The sequence below is a fragment of the Typha latifolia genome, chromosome 2 (assembly GCF_019914945.1).
Source record: "Typha latifolia isolate L0001 chromosome 2, TyphaL0001v2, whole genome shotgun sequence".
Classification (NCBI taxonomy): domain Eukaryota; kingdom Viridiplantae; phylum Streptophyta; class Magnoliopsida; order Poales; family Typhaceae; genus Typha; species Typha latifolia.
This window is the reverse complement of record NC_133087.1, coordinates 15,521,528-15,544,731: the sequence shown is the minus strand read 5'-3', so window position 1 is coordinate 15,544,731 and position 23,204 is coordinate 15,521,528. Positions and strand designations below refer to the sequence as shown.

Here is a 23,204-nt window from a genome sequence, read left to right as displayed (position 1 = left end):
AATAATAACTTAATAAATTTATAAAAGAGTTGAAGATAGAAGTATCGTAACTTCTGAATCAGTCTGGATTTTTTGTAAAACTTAATAAAAACTCAGGCTGCTTATGAAGAGATATTTTACTTGCATTTTTATGTGCCATGCTGAACTATTTTATTGAGTTTGGATCCTCGAAGTAATACCTTCTGTTAGCAATAGTCCAGTACCAGTTACTTGCTTGATTTGATTTATAATTGTGTATAGATCCAGCCTGTTGCCAACCCAGGATCTGCCTTCTTTTGGCTATCTTGTGAGCATTCATATATAAGTTAGTTACATGCTGATAACATTCTGCCATTTTTGCAAGACCACGATGTTAGGCAGCGGTGGAAAGTGAGACATCACTCGTAATAAGCATGATGAATGTAGATACCATATTTCTCATACGATCAGTGATATAGCTAGTGTAGATCCGCAAGGCATGTATGTGAATGACAATGCCATCAATAGTGGGCCTATTGAAGCATTGGGAAGTTGGAAGGTTAGACATTAGAAGAAGAAAGTTGTGTGGCTGGCAGGTTGAAATAGACCTGGGAGCTTGCAGCTCTTTTGGTTTATGACCTGGGAGGTTGGAAGGTGAGGCATATTTGACTGATGTATGCCAACAATGTAAATCATTTTATTTGGAAGTCTCGCCTTCATTTAGTTTAATATGCATGTCTATGGGCTTGAAAGTAGACCAGGACTAACTGATTTATCATTTATGACCCCTGGGTCTTGCATTTGATTTTTATGAGGACTTGCCAAAGGAGCAAAGATTTGTTTTTCTTCAATTCACCTCTGATAGATGAAGTGGAGAACATCTTTAGTCTTTTCTAGGTTTATTTACTAAAGATGAGTTCCAAAATTTTGTTACTGCTAAATTTTATTGGGTCATATCACATGTAATTATTGGTTTGTACTTTGTAAGATGAATGAACTTCAAAAATCAGAGCCCAGAAGCATCTTGCTCCACTGGAAGTTGAATTGTAGTGGCATGGCACACACTTTATAGACAATCAAAGCTCCTTTTGAAATCCTAGTGAAATAAATACCTGGCCAGTTCGATGTATAATAAGTTAATCACCAATAAATGATGATTATTTATGGACTCGCTTTTAAGCAGCACTTGCATTTCATAATTGTTAAATTGGGTAAAGCATGTTAACTGAGTAATATGTATAACCTTTCACAGTTAGTGCCAAGAATCCAGGTTTTGTACCTTGGTTATATAAGTGCAAATGATCTTAACTCCCTCGTTTGTTTAGCTAGCTGTCTCTTCTCTTTTTTTTCTTTTTTTTTAATCTAATCTTATGGGTAACGACATTAGCAGCTAAACCTAGTACTCAATTATTTCACTCAACCTGAGGATTCATGATGGATTTGGCAGGTCTAGTCGAGGTCCTACAGTAGATGGGGATAGTGGTGTCTGTATAAGTGCACCTGGGGGAGCTGTGGCTCCTGTTCCCACATGGACACTGCAGCGGCGCATGCTTATGAATGGAACTTCTATGGCATCTCCTTCTGCTTGTGGCGGGGTTGCTCTTCTTGTTAGTGCGATGAAGGTATTCCTGTAAGGCTACCCTTTTCAAATTCTTCCTGTAAGGATTCATGATATGCATTATGCATCCACATGTATTTATTCAGGCTGAGGGTATTCCTGTAAGTCCTTATACTGTGCGAAGAGCTCTGGAAAACACAGCATCCTCTATTGGTGATTTGCTTGAAGATAAACTAACAACAGGCCAGGGGCTTTTGCTAGTAGATAGGTTAGTTTTTACTATTGCAAGTTTCCTTCTGGTGCTTTGACTTTGAGGTTTTAATTTTGAATTGAAATACTTTTGATAATTCTGAGCTTTACTACTTTTAATACATATGCTGATTGCTTTTGTGGCAGGGCACATGAATATGTCCAGAAGACTAGGGATTTTCCATCTGTATGCTATAGAGTTTCAATTAATCAAGTTGGGAAGTCCAGTGAGTCTTTTTCTGAATTTCCGTATAGCTATTTGGTTTCTTTTATTTATATTGGGATGCCTAGTGAGTCATTTTCTCTCACCTTATTGGTCGTCATTTTTTTTGGAAATATTAGGTGATGAAAGTATTCTTCTCTTTGAATTCTGTTTTAAATTTCCTTATAAGAATTCAGTTCTTCCTATAAGATATTTATCTATCATTTTTGAGATCAAAGGTATCAGGCATTTGCTTCTTGAGTATGCCCTGGATGTAGACGAATAATACACTTTGGAAATTGGAGAACACTTTATTACAATATTCAGTTATTTGTATTAATGGTCATTAGTGTGCATCTATTCTCTTGTCTTGACAAGAGTATGGGCCTTTCCTTTCAAGCATCATACAAGCAAGTATGGAAGATTTTTAGATTCCTGTTGAGTATGTTTAACCAATGAAGCAGTGAGAAGATATCTGATAACATTGTGTTTGATATGCAGCTCCTGCATTACGAGGAATCTATCTAAGGGGGAGCAATGCTTGTCTTCAATCCAGTGAGGTGAGATACTGTGGTGATGGCATGATCCAAACACCCCCAACAAAGGGGCTTGTATGTCCCTGCATGTTTGGCTGAGTACTACTGTTCCTTATGCAATCAGTAATTAAACTTGATTGTCGGATTAAGTGTTGCTTTAGATGAATTTGAACTAGTTTGGACCTCATAAGTAATGTGCCCAGCAGAAGTGCATCCCGCCTGTGATACTCCAAACCTCATTTTGGAACAACCAGAGGAAGTCCCGACTAGAAAGACCATTTTACTCTAAATAAGAGAAGATTATCTGATTGTAACATACATCAGAAATTAGGCTAATGCAAAAGATTTGTGACAAAACTCTCCATATCTCCAATCTCTCAGGCATGGTGTCAATCTAGAAGTAGCAAATTCATGGCATTTATTTTGTTTAAACTCCTTAGTCAAATATTTTGATGTTTCTTCTAGTTGAACATGGTATATTTTGTTGATGCCACATGATCTCATCAAACCTGTCATGATCCAGAGACTTGGAGAAATTTGGGTAAGTAACCGGTACGTCATATTTTTTTGATCCAGGGTTCATCTGATGTTGTATTTTAGTCCTGTTGCTATTCTTTAGTTAGCTATGCCCCTTTCTTCATGTAATTCTTCTTCTTTCCAAAATATGATACTCAATGTTCATTTACTTTATTGCCTCGAGTTCAGATCTATCAGAACTGTGAGCATTGACCTGTTACTGCCAGTTCAAGTGTAGGTCCTTATACTCATTGAACCTAAATTAGCGATGCCAAGTCCAACAAAAAGAATATCTTCCTTTCTCCACATTCTTCACTAACTTGTTCGTATTTCATACAGACTATAAGTGAAACACCCAAGCCTCCAAATACATGTGTAAACCGCGTGGGTAAATCCCCCCACGCGGAGTATCACATGACCTATCAGTACAAGGATTTCACAAGGCACACAACAGCACAATTTCACCATAAATAAACTCAATTATAAGAGTCCGGAGACAAGTCCACAGGTCACAACAAGCCTTCCAAATATACATCCAAAATACAATGCTAAAGTCCAAGAAAATACAACGTCATCATCACACCCTCGCAGGGGGCTTAATACACTAATATACGTCTTGGAAAGAAAAGCGGCTACTCCTCGCTACCCGCACTGCGTCCCCTAGCTCGAAATAATATCGCCACGGGGTGAGCTTACGGCCAATAGTAGGATTCATACAATCTAAATTAATGACATCGCGTGTATATATCCAATGTATGCCCATATTTGCTAACGATAACGATATGCTTATTTAAATGACTTACCACAATTTACTAAGTCAATGCAATTGATAAAGATTACCGTCACTATCCTGGAACATGCTAGATCCTAAATGTATTATGATAAGTTCACACGAGATATAAAGCTTGAGACAATCTCTTTTCATACACATCTCAATCATAGGTTTTACATATTATGCATAGCAATAAAATAGCAGGTTTAGTCATCTCATGTCTACCAAGGCAATAATCATACTTATCATCGCTCACCGAGCTATTCACCACACAGGGTAAATACTCTTAAGAAACAATCATCCATCATCTCATACATCGAGGGGGGGATATATACACATCTAGCGGTAATGTCACCTACACGTGTATGGCGACACTACATGTGACCGGTTGTACGTGGCCATCGGACTCGGGACCCCGGTCGTAAGCCCATATCTCACTCTCTCTAAATCATCACCGCCCTCGGCGGCGAGAATCGGGGAGCCCCTCGGCTCATCAACGAACGCCCTAACCTGCGTCGTCGGGTACCGCTAGAGATATATCCCCGCCTCACAATCATGTTCTTCTATCATCATAATCTAGTCCTAACTATGCGGTATAACTACTGAATGCCACACGGGCTTCCCGACCTCGGTGTAGGCCGCTAATAGTATAGTCATATAAGATACACTCTACCCTTAACCCCGGGCCGAGTGAGTAGGGTACCGCCTAGTCGGGTTTGACTACTAATGATAGGTGGAAGTGGTGCAGTGTTTATGAGTGCATAAAACATGTTATAGTCATCATGATCATTACATTCTACGTTCACAACAATCATACATCTATGCAATGGTATACCATACCGGACACATGTAAAGCATTATCATACTAATGTTGATGTCACATTAACATTCTCATAATACTATGATGAACATGTTATAAATAACTACGTATGCAAAAGATATAATAGGGAGTACCAACTGCATGCATTAATACCGACATTTCCTACATAGGTATAATGACTGTAATTATGTTATGCTAGATTTGTATAACTCTACTCGCCTGGGGGGTCTCCACGGTATGGTAAAACTCGTCAGCTAGTCCGGGATCCCAAAATCTTCCTCACGCGGTGTCAATCCTATTAATTCACGCAAGTAGAGTCATTAGCGAACTAATAGAATTACTTATCTTATTAGCACATTTATGTTTGGTACGAGACAAGGGTATCCTAGGAATCTTATGTTATCCCAAAATTAAGGATCAGGCTAATCAAAACATGTGAAAAATGATAAACAGGGTTATAGGGTCCAAATGGCCCCAAAATGGCTAGGCTAGAGGCAAAGGGTAGGCCCAAACCCAACCCACAAGCAAAAGGGCCTTGGTGGGCTGGGGGGCCCGACCACGACCCACCAAGGTTGGAATAGTGGGCTCAGCGACTGCGGCCCACTCCACAATGGGCTAATGGGGCTGACTGCTGCAGCCCACCCGGATCTAAGGCTAGGTAGGCTGCGGCCTGCAGCCCACCCGAGTCTTGGTGGGCTGCGGTCTGTAGCCCACCCCAACAGATTAGTGGGCTGCAGTGGTCTGCAGCCCACTAGGGGGGGGGGGGGGGGAAATGGGTGGGGGTTTAACCCCCACCCATCCACCTCATCTCCTTCCACTACCGATGGAAGGAGGGTGAGGCGGAGGGAAGCGCCCACGAGGCTACGGGGCTGCGGCGGCGCGGCATGGGGCCGGCGGCGCAGCGCAGGGACGGCGGCGGCATGGGTCCGGCACAGCACGAGGCCGAGGAGGGGAAGGAGAAAGGGGAGAAAGGAAGGAGGGGGAGGAGCTTACCGGAGGGGGGGGGGGGTCGGCGAGCTCGGCGGCTTCGGCGGCTGGCGGCAACCACGAGGGAGAGAGAGGTGAACGGAGAGGCTGTGGTGAGGGAAAGAAGAGATGAGGGAGATGGGTGGCGTGCACGGCAAAGGAAGGGAAGAAGAAGAAGAAAGGGAAGGGCAGGGTGGCAGGCTGACAGGCTGACGCACGTGCTCGGCACGTGCGTCAATCAGGTTTTTTTTTTTTTTTTTTTTTTTTTTTTAAATGGGGTGTTACAATAAGGCATAAGATAAGCTCAATACCTCAGAAAATGTTTTACATGATTTTAATAGTTACTTATGAGCAACTCCTGAATTCCCTTTCCTCATTGGAAATATTATGGCATAATTGACTAAAGCAATAAAGGGAGTGTTTTTCTGGCCTTGGTGGTATAGCTCTTGACATCTCTCAAATTACTAATTTTGTGTGTTCTAGAGGTAAGTCAAAATGAATTATGCAGATATTTACTTAGTTGAATTATTGTATTTGTTTTTCTTTGATTTGTCTGTGTAAAGTGTAACTAGTTAAACCCAAAAATGTTCTTATTGAGAATGAGATACTTTTGGTTGCTAAGGTTATTGTTATGGGAGTAGTGAAGCTTTTGGTGCATGAGGCAAAAACTTTGGTTCTTGTTCTAGCTCATAGTCTCATAGAACTTTTGGAAATATTTGTTGTCCCTTAAATGTGAACATAGAGTTGTCCCAATTTTCCTAGCTACTTCTGTTTGAAATCGTTTGTCCTTGACTTTATTTTTGTTATTCTGTTTATTATGGAAAACTAAGTTGCATTTATTCTTTTTTCTTGCAGTGGACAGTACAAGTTGACCCAAAATTCCATGAGGGCGCTAGTAATTTGGAACAACTGGTTCCATTTGAAGAGTGCATCGAATTACATTCAACTGAGGAATCTGTCATCCATGCTCCTGAGTATCTTTTATTGACACATAATGGAAGGAGTTTCAGGTAAGTATTCTTTGTTCTGCTTTTTCCTTCCAAAAAAAAATGTTGTTTCTGTTCTTTCCAGTATAAATTTGATTGTTAAACATGATAATCTGTTGTCCATAATACATTGGTTGTGGTTGATGTCTTGTCATAGTAATTGCTATTTCCTACCTTTTGTAGCATTGTTGTCGATCCTACTAATATTAGTTACGGTCTGCACTATCATGAAGTCTATGGCATTGATTGCAAAGCTCCGTGGCGTGGCCCTCTTTTCCGAGTGCCGATTACCATAATTAAGTCTATTGCTCCAATGGGCCAGCCGCCAGTATTTTCATTCTCTAGTCTCTCCTTTCAGCCAGGTACTTGTAATGGTGTATTGATGTGACTGCAACTTATTTCAAGCTTCCAGTAGGACCAATACTCTCTTTCAGTTTTTTGATGCATGTATTATCCTCTGTAAGCAATATATTTTGTGACTACTGGAACTTTCAATTCCTGTACTATTATGAAGATTGGCATATTTTCATTTTTCGAGATTGCTACTATGCAAGTTGGATTATTTTGTAGATACTGGTATCCATAAAAAAATGGAGAAAAAAGTCAAGAACATTAAAACATTTTGCATCTTTAATGAGATAGCCCCAATATTCATTTTGCCTGAATCTCCTAGTAGCATCAGACCAACATTCATGCAAGTGTTTTAAGCTTTCACATCCAGTATCCAGTTCCTGAAACTACATTTATTTATTTTTACCATATCTAATACATGATTTTGTAGTTACTGCTGTCAGTTTTGAGGCGTCAAATTATTGATTGTCCACCTGTTTTATCACTCAATTCATTATCAATAATTTAGTATCTAGATGAACATGGTGGCTCATTATGAAATTTCTTACAAAATACACAAAATTCTCGGAAGCTCTTATAATCAAGAAATTATTCCAATGTATCAGATTTGGCCATGTGATGCTCCTGAATTTTGATAAATATTGTGATACATTGGTATTTGGTTGCTCTCATTTGTTGAACTTATCTAAATTGGGAGCTTGTCATTCATTATAAACTGGAGGCATCCATTGATCTACATAACATTGTTGAGAATGAGGTTTGTTAGTATAATTTATGTCATTATTTCTAGTTTGTACTTTTGCACTAGGTTTGTTAGAAGGTTCCATGTGACTCATGCTATGTTCTCTAAGGATAGCTGTGCCGGTGGTCGCACGACACTTGGGATGGGGTGTGCTAGTGGCACACCCCCATGTCAAGCTATTTTTTTTAATTATTTTTCTATTTTTGTCTATCATCGTCAAATTAACTTTAGTCATTTTTGTAACAAATATAATATGATATGTGAAGGCCTTTTTTTAAAATTTTTCTTATTTCCATTAATCTTCATCAATCAAATTTAATATTATGCATTCAATTATGTTATGGAGTATTCAATCATATTATGAAATATTTAATTATTAAATATTAGTTTTAATAAATGTATTCAATCATATTATGTGTTGAATAATATTTATATTTGAGTATTGCTTTATCTTTAATAAAATATGTTATTTACAAAAATAATCTAGAGATAAAATATTATAATGCAGGTTTTAATATATATATTTAAACCAAAAATCAAAGATTGATATGCCGGAATTTTAAAAACATTTCTAAATATCCTTAATTTTTTATTAAAAATAAGTTAAACGCGTGCCACTGGAAGGTTGGAGCGTGCCATGGGTGTGCTGATGGTGGCACGGCATGTGCCACCGGTATGACCATCATTGATTTCCTCTATTAAAGTAAGTAGTGCTAATCTTGTATGGCTCAAATCGTCACTCAAATATCTTTCTTTACTTATTAGATTCACCTTTTGGCAGATCATTGAGAGAAGTAGCTAAGAGTAGGGCTGAATTTCTAGTAAGGCTTGCTATAGCAGAAGAGGAGAGTAAGGGAGCTGTAGTGGAGAATAAATGGGAAAAAATCATGAGAATACTGGCTGCAGTGGTGAAGAAAAGAGGAGATAAAGAGTGTGGGACCAAGAGGAAGAGCTGCTCTGGGTGTGATATACTCAACTTGGAAAAGATTAGGGGGGTAAAGTGCATAAACAACTGAAGTCTGAATTATGAAAAGAGGAGGTTCAATTAGGAATACGCTTGTCTGTCCTAATTGGAGCCAAATTAGAGCTGCCTACTTTGTTTCCATAAAGTACAAAGAAAATTAAAGGCTCGATTAGGAAAATAAAGGGTGGTTTAATTATGAAAAGACCAGAAGACTTGGAAGCCTAATTAGGAATATAGTTGGCTGTCCAAGTTGGAGCCAAATTAGGGCTAACTACTTTCCTTCTGTAAAGTCACTTAGCATATGTTCTTAATCTAATAGCGCAATTAAAGAGGTCCCACTATGTAGGCTAATCCAACTATCAATTAAAGGAAAATTAGGTATTGATGCCTACATGTACTGGTTATCTGAGATTCACTCGACTTTTCTGTCCATACTTTTAAGCTTTTTCCCAGTCACTCCATTTGCCTAGTTGGTTTTTTATTTTACTTTTAAGGATACGATGGTTCACCGTATCATCCGCTATTTATGTCATATCTTCATAAATAACAGAAATTTGAAGTACAGATACATTTATGACATTACTACTTGAAATCTATTTTCAATTACTGTACATTCGCGTCCTTATATTTGATCATCTTCTATAAGTTAATGGTATCCTTGCTCCTTAGCACTTTATAGTGTTAGGCTCTTAGCCCTATCTGTGTTTATTTTTTCTTGCTTTCAATCTAGTAATTGATATTAATCTTTTTAAATATTTCTTTACTGCTTAGGTCATTCTGTTTCACTTGAATTAACTTTTGTGAAAAATGGTAGTGCTACTTTAATTCATTTGACTTCTTCTTGTACATTTCATGTATAGGGATGCCTACTTTTCTTGACTTATTTCATTAACAGGTCATATAGAAAGGAGGTTTATTGATGTGCCTCTTGGAGCGACATGGGTAGAGGCTACAATGCGAACGGCAGGGTTTGATACTGCCCGGAAGTTCTTTATAGACACTCTTCAGGTATATTACATCTAGAGAGAGAGAGAGAGAGAGAGAGGGATTATTTACCTTTATGATGTGAGCTTTAAGTCTTTAACTTGCTGTTTAACAGATCTCCCCATTGAAGCGGCCTATTAAATGGGAGGCAGTTGCCACTTTTCCTTCTCCATCTTTTAAGAGTTTCACCTTTCCTGTTAAAGGTGGCTTAACTATGGAGTTGGCTATTGCTCAGTTTTGGTCCAGTGGCATTGGTAGCCATGAAACTTGTGTTGTTGATTTTGAGGTACTTCTCTAGGCTATAGTAATCTCTTTATTTACTATGATCCTTTTTCTTGTGCTATGTTGCCAGAATCACAAATTACTAGTTGAATCACTAGTTGGTTAGTTGAATCTCAGAAGCTTAAGGCAGTGCATTTCTTTTATGGTTACATTTTCTCCTTTTCTCTTCCTATATGTTGTTCCAATTACAGAAGTGCTACTCCAGATATCATTTTCAGAAGTTCCAATTAATGAAGTATTCTTTCTCTTTTGTTGCTATTTATATTTCATTTTTTCTCATCTTACAATTTCATTTGAGTGTGCTCCAAGACTTAGTTTTTGTTGCTATATATATATATATATATATTTTTTTTTTTCTCATCTTACAATTTCTTTTGAGTGTGCTCTAAGACTTGGTTTTTGTTGCTATTGAGGCAATGCATTTTTTTTTCTCATATTAGTTTCACAAGTTTGTTTTATCAAATGGTTTCTCTTGGTTTTTGTAAGTTTGGCATGAGAAAATGTTAATTCAATCAATGGTCTAAGTAGTTTAGGCTTCATCCAGGGAATATCTAAATCTAACTCTGGGAAGGAAGTTTATGAGTAGCAAACTTGATTTTCAATCGTCCAGTATTCTCCTTGTTTTTACTGTGAATACTACGTCCTTTTAACTTCTAGTACATTCATTTAATTGGCTTATTGATGTTATTCTGCCCTTAACATGAAACTATGAAGGAAATAGATAAGCAGCTGGTTGTTTCTTGTTCTCTGTTAGAGCAGAAAGGATGTAAATCATACTTCTCTAACAACTTAAGCTTTTAAAGTATGATTGATTAAATATAATATTAAAGCAGCAGTCTTGATTTCAAATTCTATTAGATCTATTTGTTACTTAAAATACAAAACCTTCGCCCATTTAAGCCAAACTCACTTCTTGGATCTATGAAAATGTCTCACGTCCAAAAGTGAGGAGTGTTAGAAACAAAAGATATATATCATCTTTCTCTAATAGCGTAAGTTTTTAAAAGAGTTGATGAGTTAGCATTCTCCAATTTCTGTCTATTTAACATGTGACTTTTGTGTTGCTAGTTTGGGGTCTTCAACTGCATTGATAATTTGGTAACTTTATTTGCTGATAGTTATTGTAGTTTTTATGATTCCATTAATCTCCGTGGCTGCTTATAGAACTATCATTGAAGTTAAGAGTTATGTGACTCATGGAACTTAGAATTCCAGCATTAACTTAGCTAAAAATGTTCCATGACACTTTGAAACTTTGCTTTCATTCATATTTGCTATGCAATCTCCAAATTTTTGTTTGAAATGAAAAACTTTGGAGCCAATCCCTCTGGTTAAGATCTATTGAAATGATAAACTTTTAAGGTTAGAAAAAGAGAAGAATGTCAATCCTCTGGTTATCCTAAATTTTGGAGCCACTCTTCAGTGGATGAGGAATACTGCTACAGAATATGCTTGTTAGTTGGAAACTTGGAATAATAGTAAATCATCTTAAGAAACATTGACTTGATGTTCTTTTTCTGAATCAACTTTCTAGGTCGTGTTTCATGGAATAAGTACAAATCTAGAGGCAGTTTTACTTGATGGAAGTGAATCACCTTCAAGAATAGTTGCTACATCACTCTTAGCATCTGAGAAACTTGTTCCTGTTGCCACTTTGAACAAGGTATTAGATTCTCCTATTGGAGTTTGGCAGTTGACACTCAAACTGAGTTGTGCATAAAAAGAGGCTTGTTTTGGTCATACTTTTTCTTTATTTCTGATGACATTTGCAGGTAAAGGTACCATACCGACCTGTGGATTCTAAGCTCAGTTCTCTTCCTCTAAACCGTGACAGATTGCCCTCTGGGAAGCAGATTATTGCACTGACCTTGACGTGAGTCTCCTTTTTCTTTTGCAATTTACATGAATCTCTAATTCTATCTGTGTAAATTTGTGTATTCTGTTTGATGTCTGCAGTTACAAGTTCAAATTGGAAGAAGGAGCTGAAATAAAGCCCCGCCTCCCTTTATTAAATAATCGAATATACGACAATAAGTTTGAATCTCAGTTTTATACTATCTCAGATTCGAACAAGGTTTATTTCTTTACCTTATTTACTATTCTGGTCTCTGATTCTTCTAAGCAGTTTATTCTGTCTCTAGTGACCAACAATGAATTGTGGAATACAGATAATGTATCTTAAGCAAATATAATTGTCTTGCAGCAAATATTATCTTTAATATGTTTTCCCTTTTGAGGTGTTGTCTTTTTCCAGCAAGAGTATCAATCTCTCAACAAATCATATGATACCTTATTCTATATTCTGGAATATTCTGAGTTGATTTTTCTTTACTATACCATTGAAGAAATTTTGATGATTCATTCTCTAGCATATCTTCTAAAATTCGGAAATCAAAATTTTGTTCCTTTGCTATGCCCTTCTTATTTTCTATGTTAGTTGATAACTGTAGATAGGTACAGATGGAATTAATGCAGTGAAAGGATACTCTAACTACTGATACAGATAAATAATTGTAATCTGTAAGCTCATATACAAAAGAAGCTGAAAGATTTTATTTGTTTTTTCCTTCTTAGCGTGTTTACTCCTCTGGAGATGTTTACCCCAAGTATGTGAAGGTTCCCAAGGGTGACTACACACTACTGCTCTATATAAGGTGCAGTTTTATTTTTGGCAATCTTTAAGATTTTCATTAGGCTAAGAAGTTTTACTATCTTTTCTTGTACATGATAATGATGATATCTCAATGAATTTGAGTTTATTAAAAAATGCTGCTAAACCGATCATCCTCAGGAATCAGAACTTCTTAATCCTTCAGTGACCTTTAGAGGGTCAAAGATACATGATTTAGATATTCAGGGAGAACCTTGTGTGGAAAATATTTTTTCAGCTTCTAGGGAAGTATCAGGATCTGTTGAAGCGTATATATAAGTTCCTACTTGATGGTTGTCCCTACTAATATTTATTTTGATTAAATAGTCATCAAACTTCCCAGCATGGATAAGGTAAGACATTTGCACAACCATGCAAAGCACTATTTCTATATACATGTCAGCGTAAAAGATAGAGGGGAATTATTTACTATTTCAGCACAGGGCTAAGCTGCCAAGTCTCATGATTGACATGTGTAATCTTTAGTGACCAGTAATGTATATATACTCTTATATTGTACCTGACGGACAAACGTACCTCACATACATGTATTTATATTTATTCTTAATGAGAAAACCTAGATATTTTCCTCGCTTTACACGGTATCAGAGCCCACGTCGTTGCCACTTCCGTATCATAGCTCTCGTTTGATCTAGGGTTTCTCCCTGGGAGACCTGAGGAAGCTAGGGGTGATTGGGTTCTGCTTGGGCAACCGGTGAAGCATTCTAGCTTTCCCTCTTTTCTCTCCTGTCGCGATCGGATCCGATTCAAAGTTCTCCCCTAGTTTCCATTCTTCTATCTGGAGCCTTGTCTCACCTCTTTGCCTCTTGATTCAAAGAGACCAATCAGCATGGGAGGAGCTCGTTGGTTGTTAGGTGTTTAGGGAAAGCTGGAAATGGTGCACCGACAAAGAGAAGAACTCTTCAAGAGGCTAGGAGTTCTTTGTCACAATAAGGAGTGCATATTTTAACTATACTATTATTATATATTAGTACATATTATATATTATATAAATTAAATTAATTATTATTATTATTATTATTATTATTATTATTATATATTAAAAATGTCAGGCCTTCTTAGCACTCACCTTCCGCCAAGGTACTATGCGGTGAGGTGCCTGCGCACTACCTGAGGCTGTCTTTCAAAACATTAGAAAATACATAAGTATATTCCAGTGAATCTTTGGATTTTGATGCATATCCGACATGTGCTTACAGAAAAAGTTGGATAAATTGTATGACTGAAGCATATATCTTATGGGATAATCATTAAAAGAAATACTATAGGTCATCACCTTTTTATGTTCATTCATCTGTCTAATGGATGTATTCGTTTTTTTTTTTCTGCAGGCATGAAAATGTTCATTTCCTGGAGAAAATGAAGCAACTAGTATTGTTCATTGAGAGAAAGTTAGAGAAAAAGGTAATATCATTATCAAAATTTGCAAACGGATGCATATTTTTGGATTTGTAATGAATTTTCGTGTAAGCTATTGTTCTTGTTATCAGAGGCATATCCGGTGGTTTAGTTTCTTAATTGTGCTTAGAATGAAAAAAATATTATAAGCTATTGTGTTTCATAAAAATATGGTTTACAGTTATGCTTACCTGTTGCTTGGCTATGTGGCAATTAGCTCATTAGTTATGCTTTCATTGACTGACAAGTTATGTCAAGTCTCTGTTTTCTTTTAATGATTATCCCTGGGTTAATGATACCTGGTCTTCTTTACTTACTATTTCTTATACATAAAAAGGAGACTGCCATTGAAATTGAACTATCTGATAGATTGTCTCCAAGTGGTTGCTTTCAGAGAATTTAAATGATGTCAGGCTAATTCAGGGTAGATGTTGAGAGCAACATGCAACCTTATATGACTTTCTGCAAGAAGATGACTGTTGGTGTCGCTACCAGTTCCACCTTCTGGACATCATAGCAACCTTTATTGGTATGACAGAGATAAAAAAGGTTCCTTTGTGTCAAGGATATATCTGGAAATAAATATTTGGATCACTTATGAGTTGTGAAGTGATTTATAAATTGATAAACAAATAAGATGGCCGAAATGGGCTTGGGTAAGCAACATGAATAGGCAATCTGGTCCGTAGATTGTGGGGGAGTCCAATAGGAGTTTTTATTTTCTTCAAAAAAAAGTACGTGAATAAATCAAGAAGAAGGTTTGTAAACACAAGAAAAGAAAAGAACAACTAATCTCCAGGTTGAACTTGATACTTAGTTTCTATGTTTCTTTTTTTATTATTTTTTTATTTTTTTGTGAGTTATGCAGTCCATCCTGCACCTTATTCTAACCAAAATTCCAGGATTAGGTCCTCCATTTTGGCATCCAACATTCTAAATCTAAGTAGCACCTCTTGGCAGTGAAAATATCTCATGGAAATGGTACTGAACTATTTGTCTAGACTTGGAAACTATTAATCTCATCATCAACCAGGAAATATTAGACCACTAGAAAGATCAATGGCAATGAATCAAGCTCGCACTGCTTCCTACTAAGGCTGATGAATGTTGTTGGAGAGAAGGAACACTTCCATATTGCTGTTTTTTTTCTTCTGTTGTTTTTGTCCATGTCATTGGAAGTTTGGCACCTTGGTTTATTGTACTTGCATTTGCTTACTGTTTCTCAGAAGCTGGTACAAGAAAAGATCTTGAAAGATATGATGCTTCTGATGTTGTAGTTTTATTATTTATACACCATTAGAATGATCAACTTGACACTTTCACAGCATATCCTGATGCAGAGCTTGATCTGTAAATGCAGGATTGCATCCAGTTGAGCTTTTTCTCTCAACCTGATGGCCCTCTAATAGGAAATGGCACCTTCAAATCATCTTCTTTAGTTCCTGGGTACATTTTATTTTTGAAATTTACTCTCAGAGTCATCTCTTTAGTGGACTAACATGAGCTGCTTTTTCAGTGAACCAGAAGCATTTTATGTAGGTCCTCCATCTAGAGAAAAACTCCCGAAGGTATAGTTTGATGTAAAATTTTGTTTCTAATGGAATTGAGTTGGTTATAAATTACTGACTGCCGTTTTTGTTTGTTTATCGGGTCCATTGCAATCTTAATTTATGTATCATCTTGCAGAATGCTCCACCTGGAGCTGTATTGCTTGGTTCAATATCATATGGTACAGTAACACAGAACAACAAAAGCGATCAAAACAATCAGCAGTCACCAGCAATTTATCACATTTCTTATATTGTTCCACCATCCAAGGTTAGAATGTTTGTGATGTAATACAGCTGGGTTATCTTGTAGGCTTTTAACAGCTGTATTTTTTGTTGTAATACAGCTGAATTATCGTTTGGAAATTGTATCTGTCCATTCATTTTTCTTCCTCTAATTTCATCTCTGCTTTTGGTGATGGTATGACAAATATTATTTTGGGATATGCCATATTACGCTTAGGCTCTGGATGTAACAGGTTGATGAGGATGTAGGAAAGGGTACTTCTTCTGGTTCAAAGAGTGTTTCTGAGCGTCTACAGGAAGAGGTAATCAAAGACTACAATGTATCTATTACATCATTCATTTATTATGGACCGGACGTGATATACAATAACCAGCCAACTGGCCCAACTATTTGCTGGTTGGCTATATGGATCCTTTTCTCCTTTTCTTTTTATCTCACTTCAGCTTTGGCTTCCCATGTGTCTCATTCTACTTCAATAAGACCACTCTCATTTTGCACTGTGCAGATGAATTTACCTTTTTTCAATGATGGCTTGAAAATCATGAAACGATCTCTTTGTTCTTGTCTTAGTAGAACACTTACTATTATGATCTATACAGATTGTAGCATCTGTATAGATCATAATTGTTATGCATCTCCCATAATTGTTATGCATCTGCTTAAGTAACCAAATGAGAACAACCACAAATAGGTCTTTCACCAAACTTAATTTTAACTAGCCATTGCTTGATTAGGTACGAAACACCAAGATAAAGTTTCTTTTGAGCATGAAACGAGATACTGAAGAAGACATATCAGCCTGGAATGATCTTATTGCCTCTCTTAAGGTATTGATCTTTTTCCAGTTTTTGTTTTCATTCCTTCACTTTCATTTTTCGTTATTGATGCAAATCTAGTATGAATGCAATGTTTTGGAGAATAATCGAACCAAACAAGTAACTAAAATAAAATATAGTAAACAATAATTGACAATAAGTTAATTGATGAAAATGATTACTACTAGATGGAATGAGAGAAAACCACTCAAATAAGGCAGTAACTTCCTCAACTCTCAAATATGTATTTTGACAGTAGAAAGGCTAAAAGTATGGTCTAAGGAAAGACTTTAGAGTTTATGTTTACCAATATATGAAATAGTAGTGCTTTTACTTTGAAACCATGTCTTTCTCTTTACGTTCGGGCACCCAAAGATTCTCTTTCACTACTAGAATCTTCTTGACAGCAACAGTAACCAATGAAAAGTAGAGACTGAAGGAGAAAGGTTTAGAGAGGAAACAGAAGAGATTAGAGAAGAATCTTAAGATGGGGTAGGAGAAAGAGAGAGAGAAGACCACAATAGAGAAATGAGAGATTTCAAATAATTCTTAACCCTTAAATAAGTTAACAACTTTGATTCTAGCTGATTCTAATAGGAACTTATTTCCTAATAGGACTCTAATTGATCATCTCATCTAAATTTACTAACTCAATTTAGATAATAAATCAATGTGGATATCCCCCACATAATAGCTTACCATATCTATCAATTAACTAATTCAATCGATCATTTGAATTAAAAATCAACTCAATAAATTAAATGTGAAAATAAGTTGAGCCTAATTAGCTCAATTAGACAAAAATTGGACTCAAGCAACTTTATTTTGGTCAAATTGAAGATGATGCCCACATCAGTTATTTACTGCTAAGGAGTAGTTATTAGTATGATTCCAAAATTCAATATTTGATAAAAGTTATCTAAGTAGATACTTGAACTCTTCCTTGTTTGTGTTCGAGTCTCTTGTCCAAATAGTGTCCATGTTTACTTTTTCTAGAGTATTATAAAGGTAATGTAGGAAGTCAAATTCTATTATGGAAATGGTAAGTTTCTCTCTTTTGAAAGTCTTCATTAGCCCTACTAGAAACCACACAATTCATTATGATTTAGGTATCCTTATTGGAGATTATATGATGGTTATTTGGTAGTTACTGCTGTTCGAATTGAGATATGCATTGATTTAAAAGAATACTGCGGTCTTCTTTATTACTCTCCTCTTCCTCTGGGAACTCAGATTTCAAATGTTAATTTCTATATATTCTTTCTTACTTTGCAACAGATTCCAAAAGTAGATCAACTTGGCATTTTAGGATTCACAAGCTTATATGGATATGATATTTCTTAATCTTGAGAGCATGCAAAAGTTTCTTTCTTTTTTTATAATCATCACTCAAAATTTTGTTAGTGATATTAATTTCATTGCCATGTCTTCATTTTACCTTGATATACTAACAGGTGGAATATCCAAAAGATACACTTCTACTTGCCAAAATTTTGGAATGTTTGCTTTCTGGAGCTGCTAATCATGACAAGAGTAGCCGTAACCATGAGGTAAGTGCATACCAGTGTTTAGTTTTTTGACATATCTGAAAATATCAAAATAATGTAACACAATTATTCTCTTTTCTTCCCAATTATTCTCTGAAATCTCATTTACATCATGAACTCATCTGGTGAATTTCATGAGATTATTGTGATCCTTATGCCTATTTAGTTACTTAGGTAGTTTATGTGGTGTGTTGGATAGAGGGTGATCTAATAATAAATAATCACAAATGTCGGTGTGAAATCTTTCTCTTTCTGAAATCAATGTACCAAATGTTTCTGATGTCGAATATTAAGGAGAACTTATTTGATGCTTGCGTCAAATTTAACCTGAAAATGTGTTGAAGCATTTGTGCGTCGGTACAAGGTGGCCCATGTCTATCACATAAATGTTCTTCTTGTTAACATCTTAAGATTTTGTGACAAATGTTCACCTTACATGTGAAGATTATACTAAGCCATGCATGTGAGATAGTCTTTGGGGCTTTGGGCATCAACTCTTGTATAAAATGATAGATGGCATGGACAGAGTTCTTTTAGCCTTGCATAAATTTTTGTAGATTGAAAACTTGGATTCTTTTTTTATTTCCCCTAGTTATGATTTATTAAGAGAGGAAACTTACGATATTGAGAAGAGAGATAGATACATAGAAGATTAGAGATTACAAGCCTCTGAGAAAGAGAGGATAAACGAATGTCTTTACATAAGGTCTCCCATTTCCTCCATATTGTGGCTGAGGAAGGAATAATCCAAATGGGATCATATACTTATATTGTGTTCTTGCCAGATTTTCACAAACATTAGGGCCTTCGATCCCTTGCTAAGTGGAAGGAGTGTTCTGAAGGATCTCCTGGGTTTTAGTAGTCATTAATTGACTTTGGCCAAACTTGTAAAGATGTGAGAAAAAACAGACTTGATTTCTGTCTTTCCATGGCCTTTTCCAAAATTTTAAATTGGTATAATATGTACCTTCTATTAGCAAATATATATATACAAGGATTGCCATGCCAAAGTCACGTGTCATATCGCTACGCAGTCCGCATGCCGTTAGCATGCTTCTAATATATTTCTTATGGTATTTATACATATTTTTGGTTTGAATATACGTATAAAAACCTGCATTAGTCTTTTATCCTTAGATAATATTATAAACAACCTATTTTATTAAAGATATAACAATAGTCAAGTAGAAACATAATTCAATACATATTATGATTGAATAAATTCATTAATTTGTAATAAATTAAAACCAAAACTTAATTGACCGTGGTTAATTTAACTTGTTCCCTTTGGTTCCTACATTTTAAAGAGCTTTTCTTAATAGATTTAGCATTTTGTGTTAGATCTATGTAGAAATTAGAATGATCCCTACAAATAATAAATCTAAGTGAGATCTATCATTTGGGGCCTATTTGGTTTAGATGAAAGGAGGCTGCTATTTGGAAATAAACCCCTTTTATTCTGAAATAAACATGTCAAACACAAGATAAGGTTGTGGAATAGGAAAATATAATAAATCTCCTTATTCCAGATATCTCTATTCCATGTTTTGGTTTGGATAAAATTCTTAGAATAACTCACCCAATTATTCGAAACCCCAAATGACCCAATTGCCCTCTTAGTAGAATATGCTGATATATTGTGGTTTAGATTCGGTTGAACAATATAATGTGACTATAATATATTTGGGAATATATTATTGTCACGATCCAAAATAGGAATCATGACCGGCCATGCATCTCAATATGCTTGAGATGCACGAAGCCTCATTAATACTCTCTACGTGTACGATGGCAAAATAAATAAATAAATAAGAATGTGCTATATTAAATTTTATAACTAATTGCAATAAAAATATAAAACAATGTTAATGTTTTTGAGTCTCTAAACTAAATAAATAAAATGTCTAATCTAAAACATAAAATCAAAAGAGCGGAAAGGTAAATAGGTGAATCCCAAGTGGAGGTGGAGTCCGGGTACATCTCGCTCAGTTGCCCCGCTGACTATTACCTGAAATAAATAAACAAATACAAAAAAAAACAAAAGAACTCGTGAGCCAACAACTATAGCTCAGTGAGTGGAATCCATTCACTAACCTAATAAATTTTAATTCATATTGATGCTGAATAAATTAAACTAAAAGCAATAATATCCATCACAATATGCAATAAGCATGCTCTCTAAATAATAACAATGATAACAATAGAGAGAGATGTTACTACTTGTAACCTTGCACGTTTTCAACATATTAACATCTTTTAATATTTATACTGTCATATGTTTCAATGGGTCTAAACCCTGTGGATCCACATCAACTAGAAGTCACCTCGAGATGACACTCGGGACTTTTCTTCATAGCTGATCCGGTTAGGGTTATCAGAGGGTATCACCCTGTGATCAACACACTCTATCTTTTCATCTAACCGTTGAGAGAAGTTAGAGTCACCTAGGAAATTCTTATTTTTTTTCCTAGGACTGTTCCCTAACCCCGCCAGAGTCACCTAAGAAAGTCACCGCAGTGATCTAATTTAGGACTTTCCCTTGGACTTCCAGATAGACTTGAGTCACCACGGAAAATCGCAAACGATTTATACCGGGACTGTTCTCTAAGTCATATCAATACTAGTCTCATTTTTCTTTTCACAAATTTTAATATTAGCACGAAGTATGGTGATGCACTGAATATAATAATTAAATGCACACAGAAAATAAAACAATTAAATTTTCGCATGTACGGATGAAATAAATAGACTTGCACACAGAAATTGTAACAATTTAATTTTTACACATGAGGGTGAAATAAATAATTTGCACACAGAAAATTTACATGGTCTGACAAAAATACGAAATATAATAAAATAAACACGTGAGTGAACCCACTCACCTGAGTCTTGGCAAGACAACTGAAACCTCAAATCTCTAGCTCACGTACTAGAATTCACCACCGGGGAGGAGTGTGGTGGTTTCAATTTCCTCTGGCGACGCTTCGGCTGGCCTATTCCACGGCGACGACTCCGACGGTGAGGAAGAAGCGAAAGAAGGGAAGAAGGAGAGAGAGAAGAGGGCTGGGGGTTGAAGAAAGAGAGGATTAAGGCTAATTTATAGATTAGAAGAGGATTAAATCTAATCCGATTCGGATTAGATGAAATCCCCCCTTATCAGCCTCGACGCGTGCTGGAGAGGGAGAGGGGAGGGGCTGCACGTGCAGAGCACGTGCACCCTCCTCTCTCAACCCCTATTTTTTTATTTATTTATTCTGGTTTTGACAATTATAATCTGTTTGTAGTGAAAAATGTTTTGAGATGGGATTCCATTTTTGATAATATTTGTGATGATATTTATATTGTGTAAATTATGATGAATTAAGTTAAATTATTTTTTGACCAAACACCTTAGCCTATATCCCTCTTTTTGCAACCAAACACCAAATTGAAATTAGAATAAAATTTTTCTTTATTCTGGAATAAGTCTTCGTTTTATTTCGTTTCCAATTTTCCTTATTCTGCAACCAAATGGGCTCTTTTACACCCCAAATTATTTTTTAAAGTGTTAAAAAAAATATGTCAGCCGGCATGGGTTGGCACGACTGTCCTCGTTTATATATATTATTGGAAGTAATGATTCAAGAAAATCCACTAGTTTTGCCCTTATGCTTTTGAGGCATTAATACCTTGTTATGTGTCTGAAGGTCTCCTTATATTCCAACTTATCAAATATTGCTTATATTCAATTTTGTCAGTGGAGGACCAAGAATATATATGTTGTTATGTACAGTACTCCATTTAGTACCATAATGTAGTTGTTCACTCAAGTATTGACCAGTTTTTTATTTATCTGATGAGGCCTAAAGAGACAATATGAAAACAACTTTTTATTTGTTCCAGTTTTACTAGCTCAGTGGTCTTCATTTCAATTTTCAAAACTTATGAATTATGTGATCTTTTCATTTTCTGTTGTTGTGTAGTGTACTCATGTAGTTAACACATTTTTACATGGTTTCTTTTCTCAGATAATTGCTGCAGCTAATGAGGTCATAGATAGTATTGACAAAGAAGAGTTGGCAAAATACTTATCTCTAAAGTCAGATCCTGATGATGAAGAATTGGAGGTGAATCTTGGAGTTTTTGACCATTTTAAGTCTACTGCTTATTTTTTTTTATGAGTATGTTTTGCCACATCAGCAAAACTGTTGACTAAGACGACGGCTTTCAAATATAAATTGATTTCTGAATCAATGATTTATTTAAAAAATTGAAAATCGGTAAAAAAATTATTAAGTCTTAGGAGAGTAATTTTCTCATATGTTGTCTTTTGGTTCAGTGCTTTCCAAATATAAATCATGAAAAACGACTTACGAAAATTTCTTCTTTAAGATTGGCAATTTTTATTATTTAAAATTTTATATAAATCGTTGACCGAATTTTATATTTGGAAGTCACCGTCCTGATAAGTGGATTTACTAAACGTGACAAAATACACATAACTTTATATTTAAGTTTTGCAGTCTACTAGACACATAAAACAAGTTTGGGAGGGCTTGTTTGGTAAAAAAAACTCATTGAATTTTGATAAATTTATATTGTTCATTCATTTGCATTGATAATATTTATTATTTTAGGTCATCACTGTTATCTTTTAGTTATACATGTATGAAATTTAGTCATTTGATTAGAGCAATTCTTACACTTCATTTTAATTACTCATCAAGAAAACTTTTGCTGTTTAAATTGATCTGTTGAAATTTTTAAATGACTTTTTCCCTAGAAAATAAAGAAGAAAATGGAAGAAACCCGCAACCAATTGGCTGAAGCTTTGTATCAAAAGGGGCTGGCACTTGCAGACATTGAATCTTGCAAGGTAAATTGACTTATCATCAAATCCATTCAAGTCTACTTATATAAATGTGTACTTGCTGTTTTACTAATTAACCTTGTTGCACTCTTAGTCACACTAATATGGAAGCTAAATGTTTCCTTATCAAAAGTCTGTAATCTAGTCAACTATCTTATCTGATGTGCTGGTGGCTGTTCTTTGTGAGAAATCAAACCATCTGCTTCTTCCCTCTCTGCTTTTAATGTACTCCATCTGCTGCACA

The 23,204-nt window shown here is 35.8% G+C and overlaps 1 protein-coding gene across 3 annotated transcripts in view; it reads left to right on the top strand.

Annotated features, from left to right (window-relative positions):
• LOC140781625 (tripeptidyl-peptidase 2) overlaps positions 1 to 23,204 on the top strand; it is a 32,595-nt gene that overhangs the window by 7,256 nt on the left and 2,135 nt on the right. For all 3 annotated transcript variants that reach the window (XM_073127692.1, XM_073127693.1, XM_073127694.1), the window contains 21 exons: positions 1,406 to 1,580; positions 1,663 to 1,784; positions 1,913 to 1,992; positions 2,469 to 2,527; positions 6,433 to 6,587; positions 6,747 to 6,925; positions 9,516 to 9,628; positions 9,720 to 9,890; positions 11,421 to 11,549; positions 11,659 to 11,759; positions 11,843 to 11,960; positions 12,461 to 12,540; positions 13,889 to 13,961; positions 15,316 to 15,401; positions 15,472 to 15,523; positions 15,642 to 15,773; positions 15,982 to 16,050; positions 16,484 to 16,576; positions 18,019 to 18,114; positions 22,119 to 22,217; positions 22,874 to 22,966. In XM_073127692.1, coding sequence (XP_072983793.1) covers positions 1,406 to 1,580; positions 1,663 to 1,784; positions 1,913 to 1,992; positions 2,469 to 2,527; positions 6,433 to 6,587; positions 6,747 to 6,925; positions 9,516 to 9,628; positions 9,720 to 9,890; positions 11,421 to 11,549; positions 11,659 to 11,759; positions 11,843 to 11,960; positions 12,461 to 12,540; positions 13,889 to 13,961; positions 15,316 to 15,401; positions 15,472 to 15,523; positions 15,642 to 15,773; positions 15,982 to 16,050; positions 16,484 to 16,576; positions 18,019 to 18,114; positions 22,119 to 22,217; positions 22,874 to 22,966 — 2,275 coding nt within the window. The remainder of the gene's footprint in view (positions 1 to 1,405; positions 1,581 to 1,662; positions 1,785 to 1,912; positions 1,993 to 2,468; positions 2,528 to 6,432; positions 6,588 to 6,746; positions 6,926 to 9,515; positions 9,629 to 9,719; positions 9,891 to 11,420; positions 11,550 to 11,658; positions 11,760 to 11,842; positions 11,961 to 12,460; positions 12,541 to 13,888; positions 13,962 to 15,315; positions 15,402 to 15,471; positions 15,524 to 15,641; positions 15,774 to 15,981; positions 16,051 to 16,483; positions 16,577 to 18,018; positions 18,115 to 22,118; positions 22,218 to 22,873; positions 22,967 to 23,204) is intronic.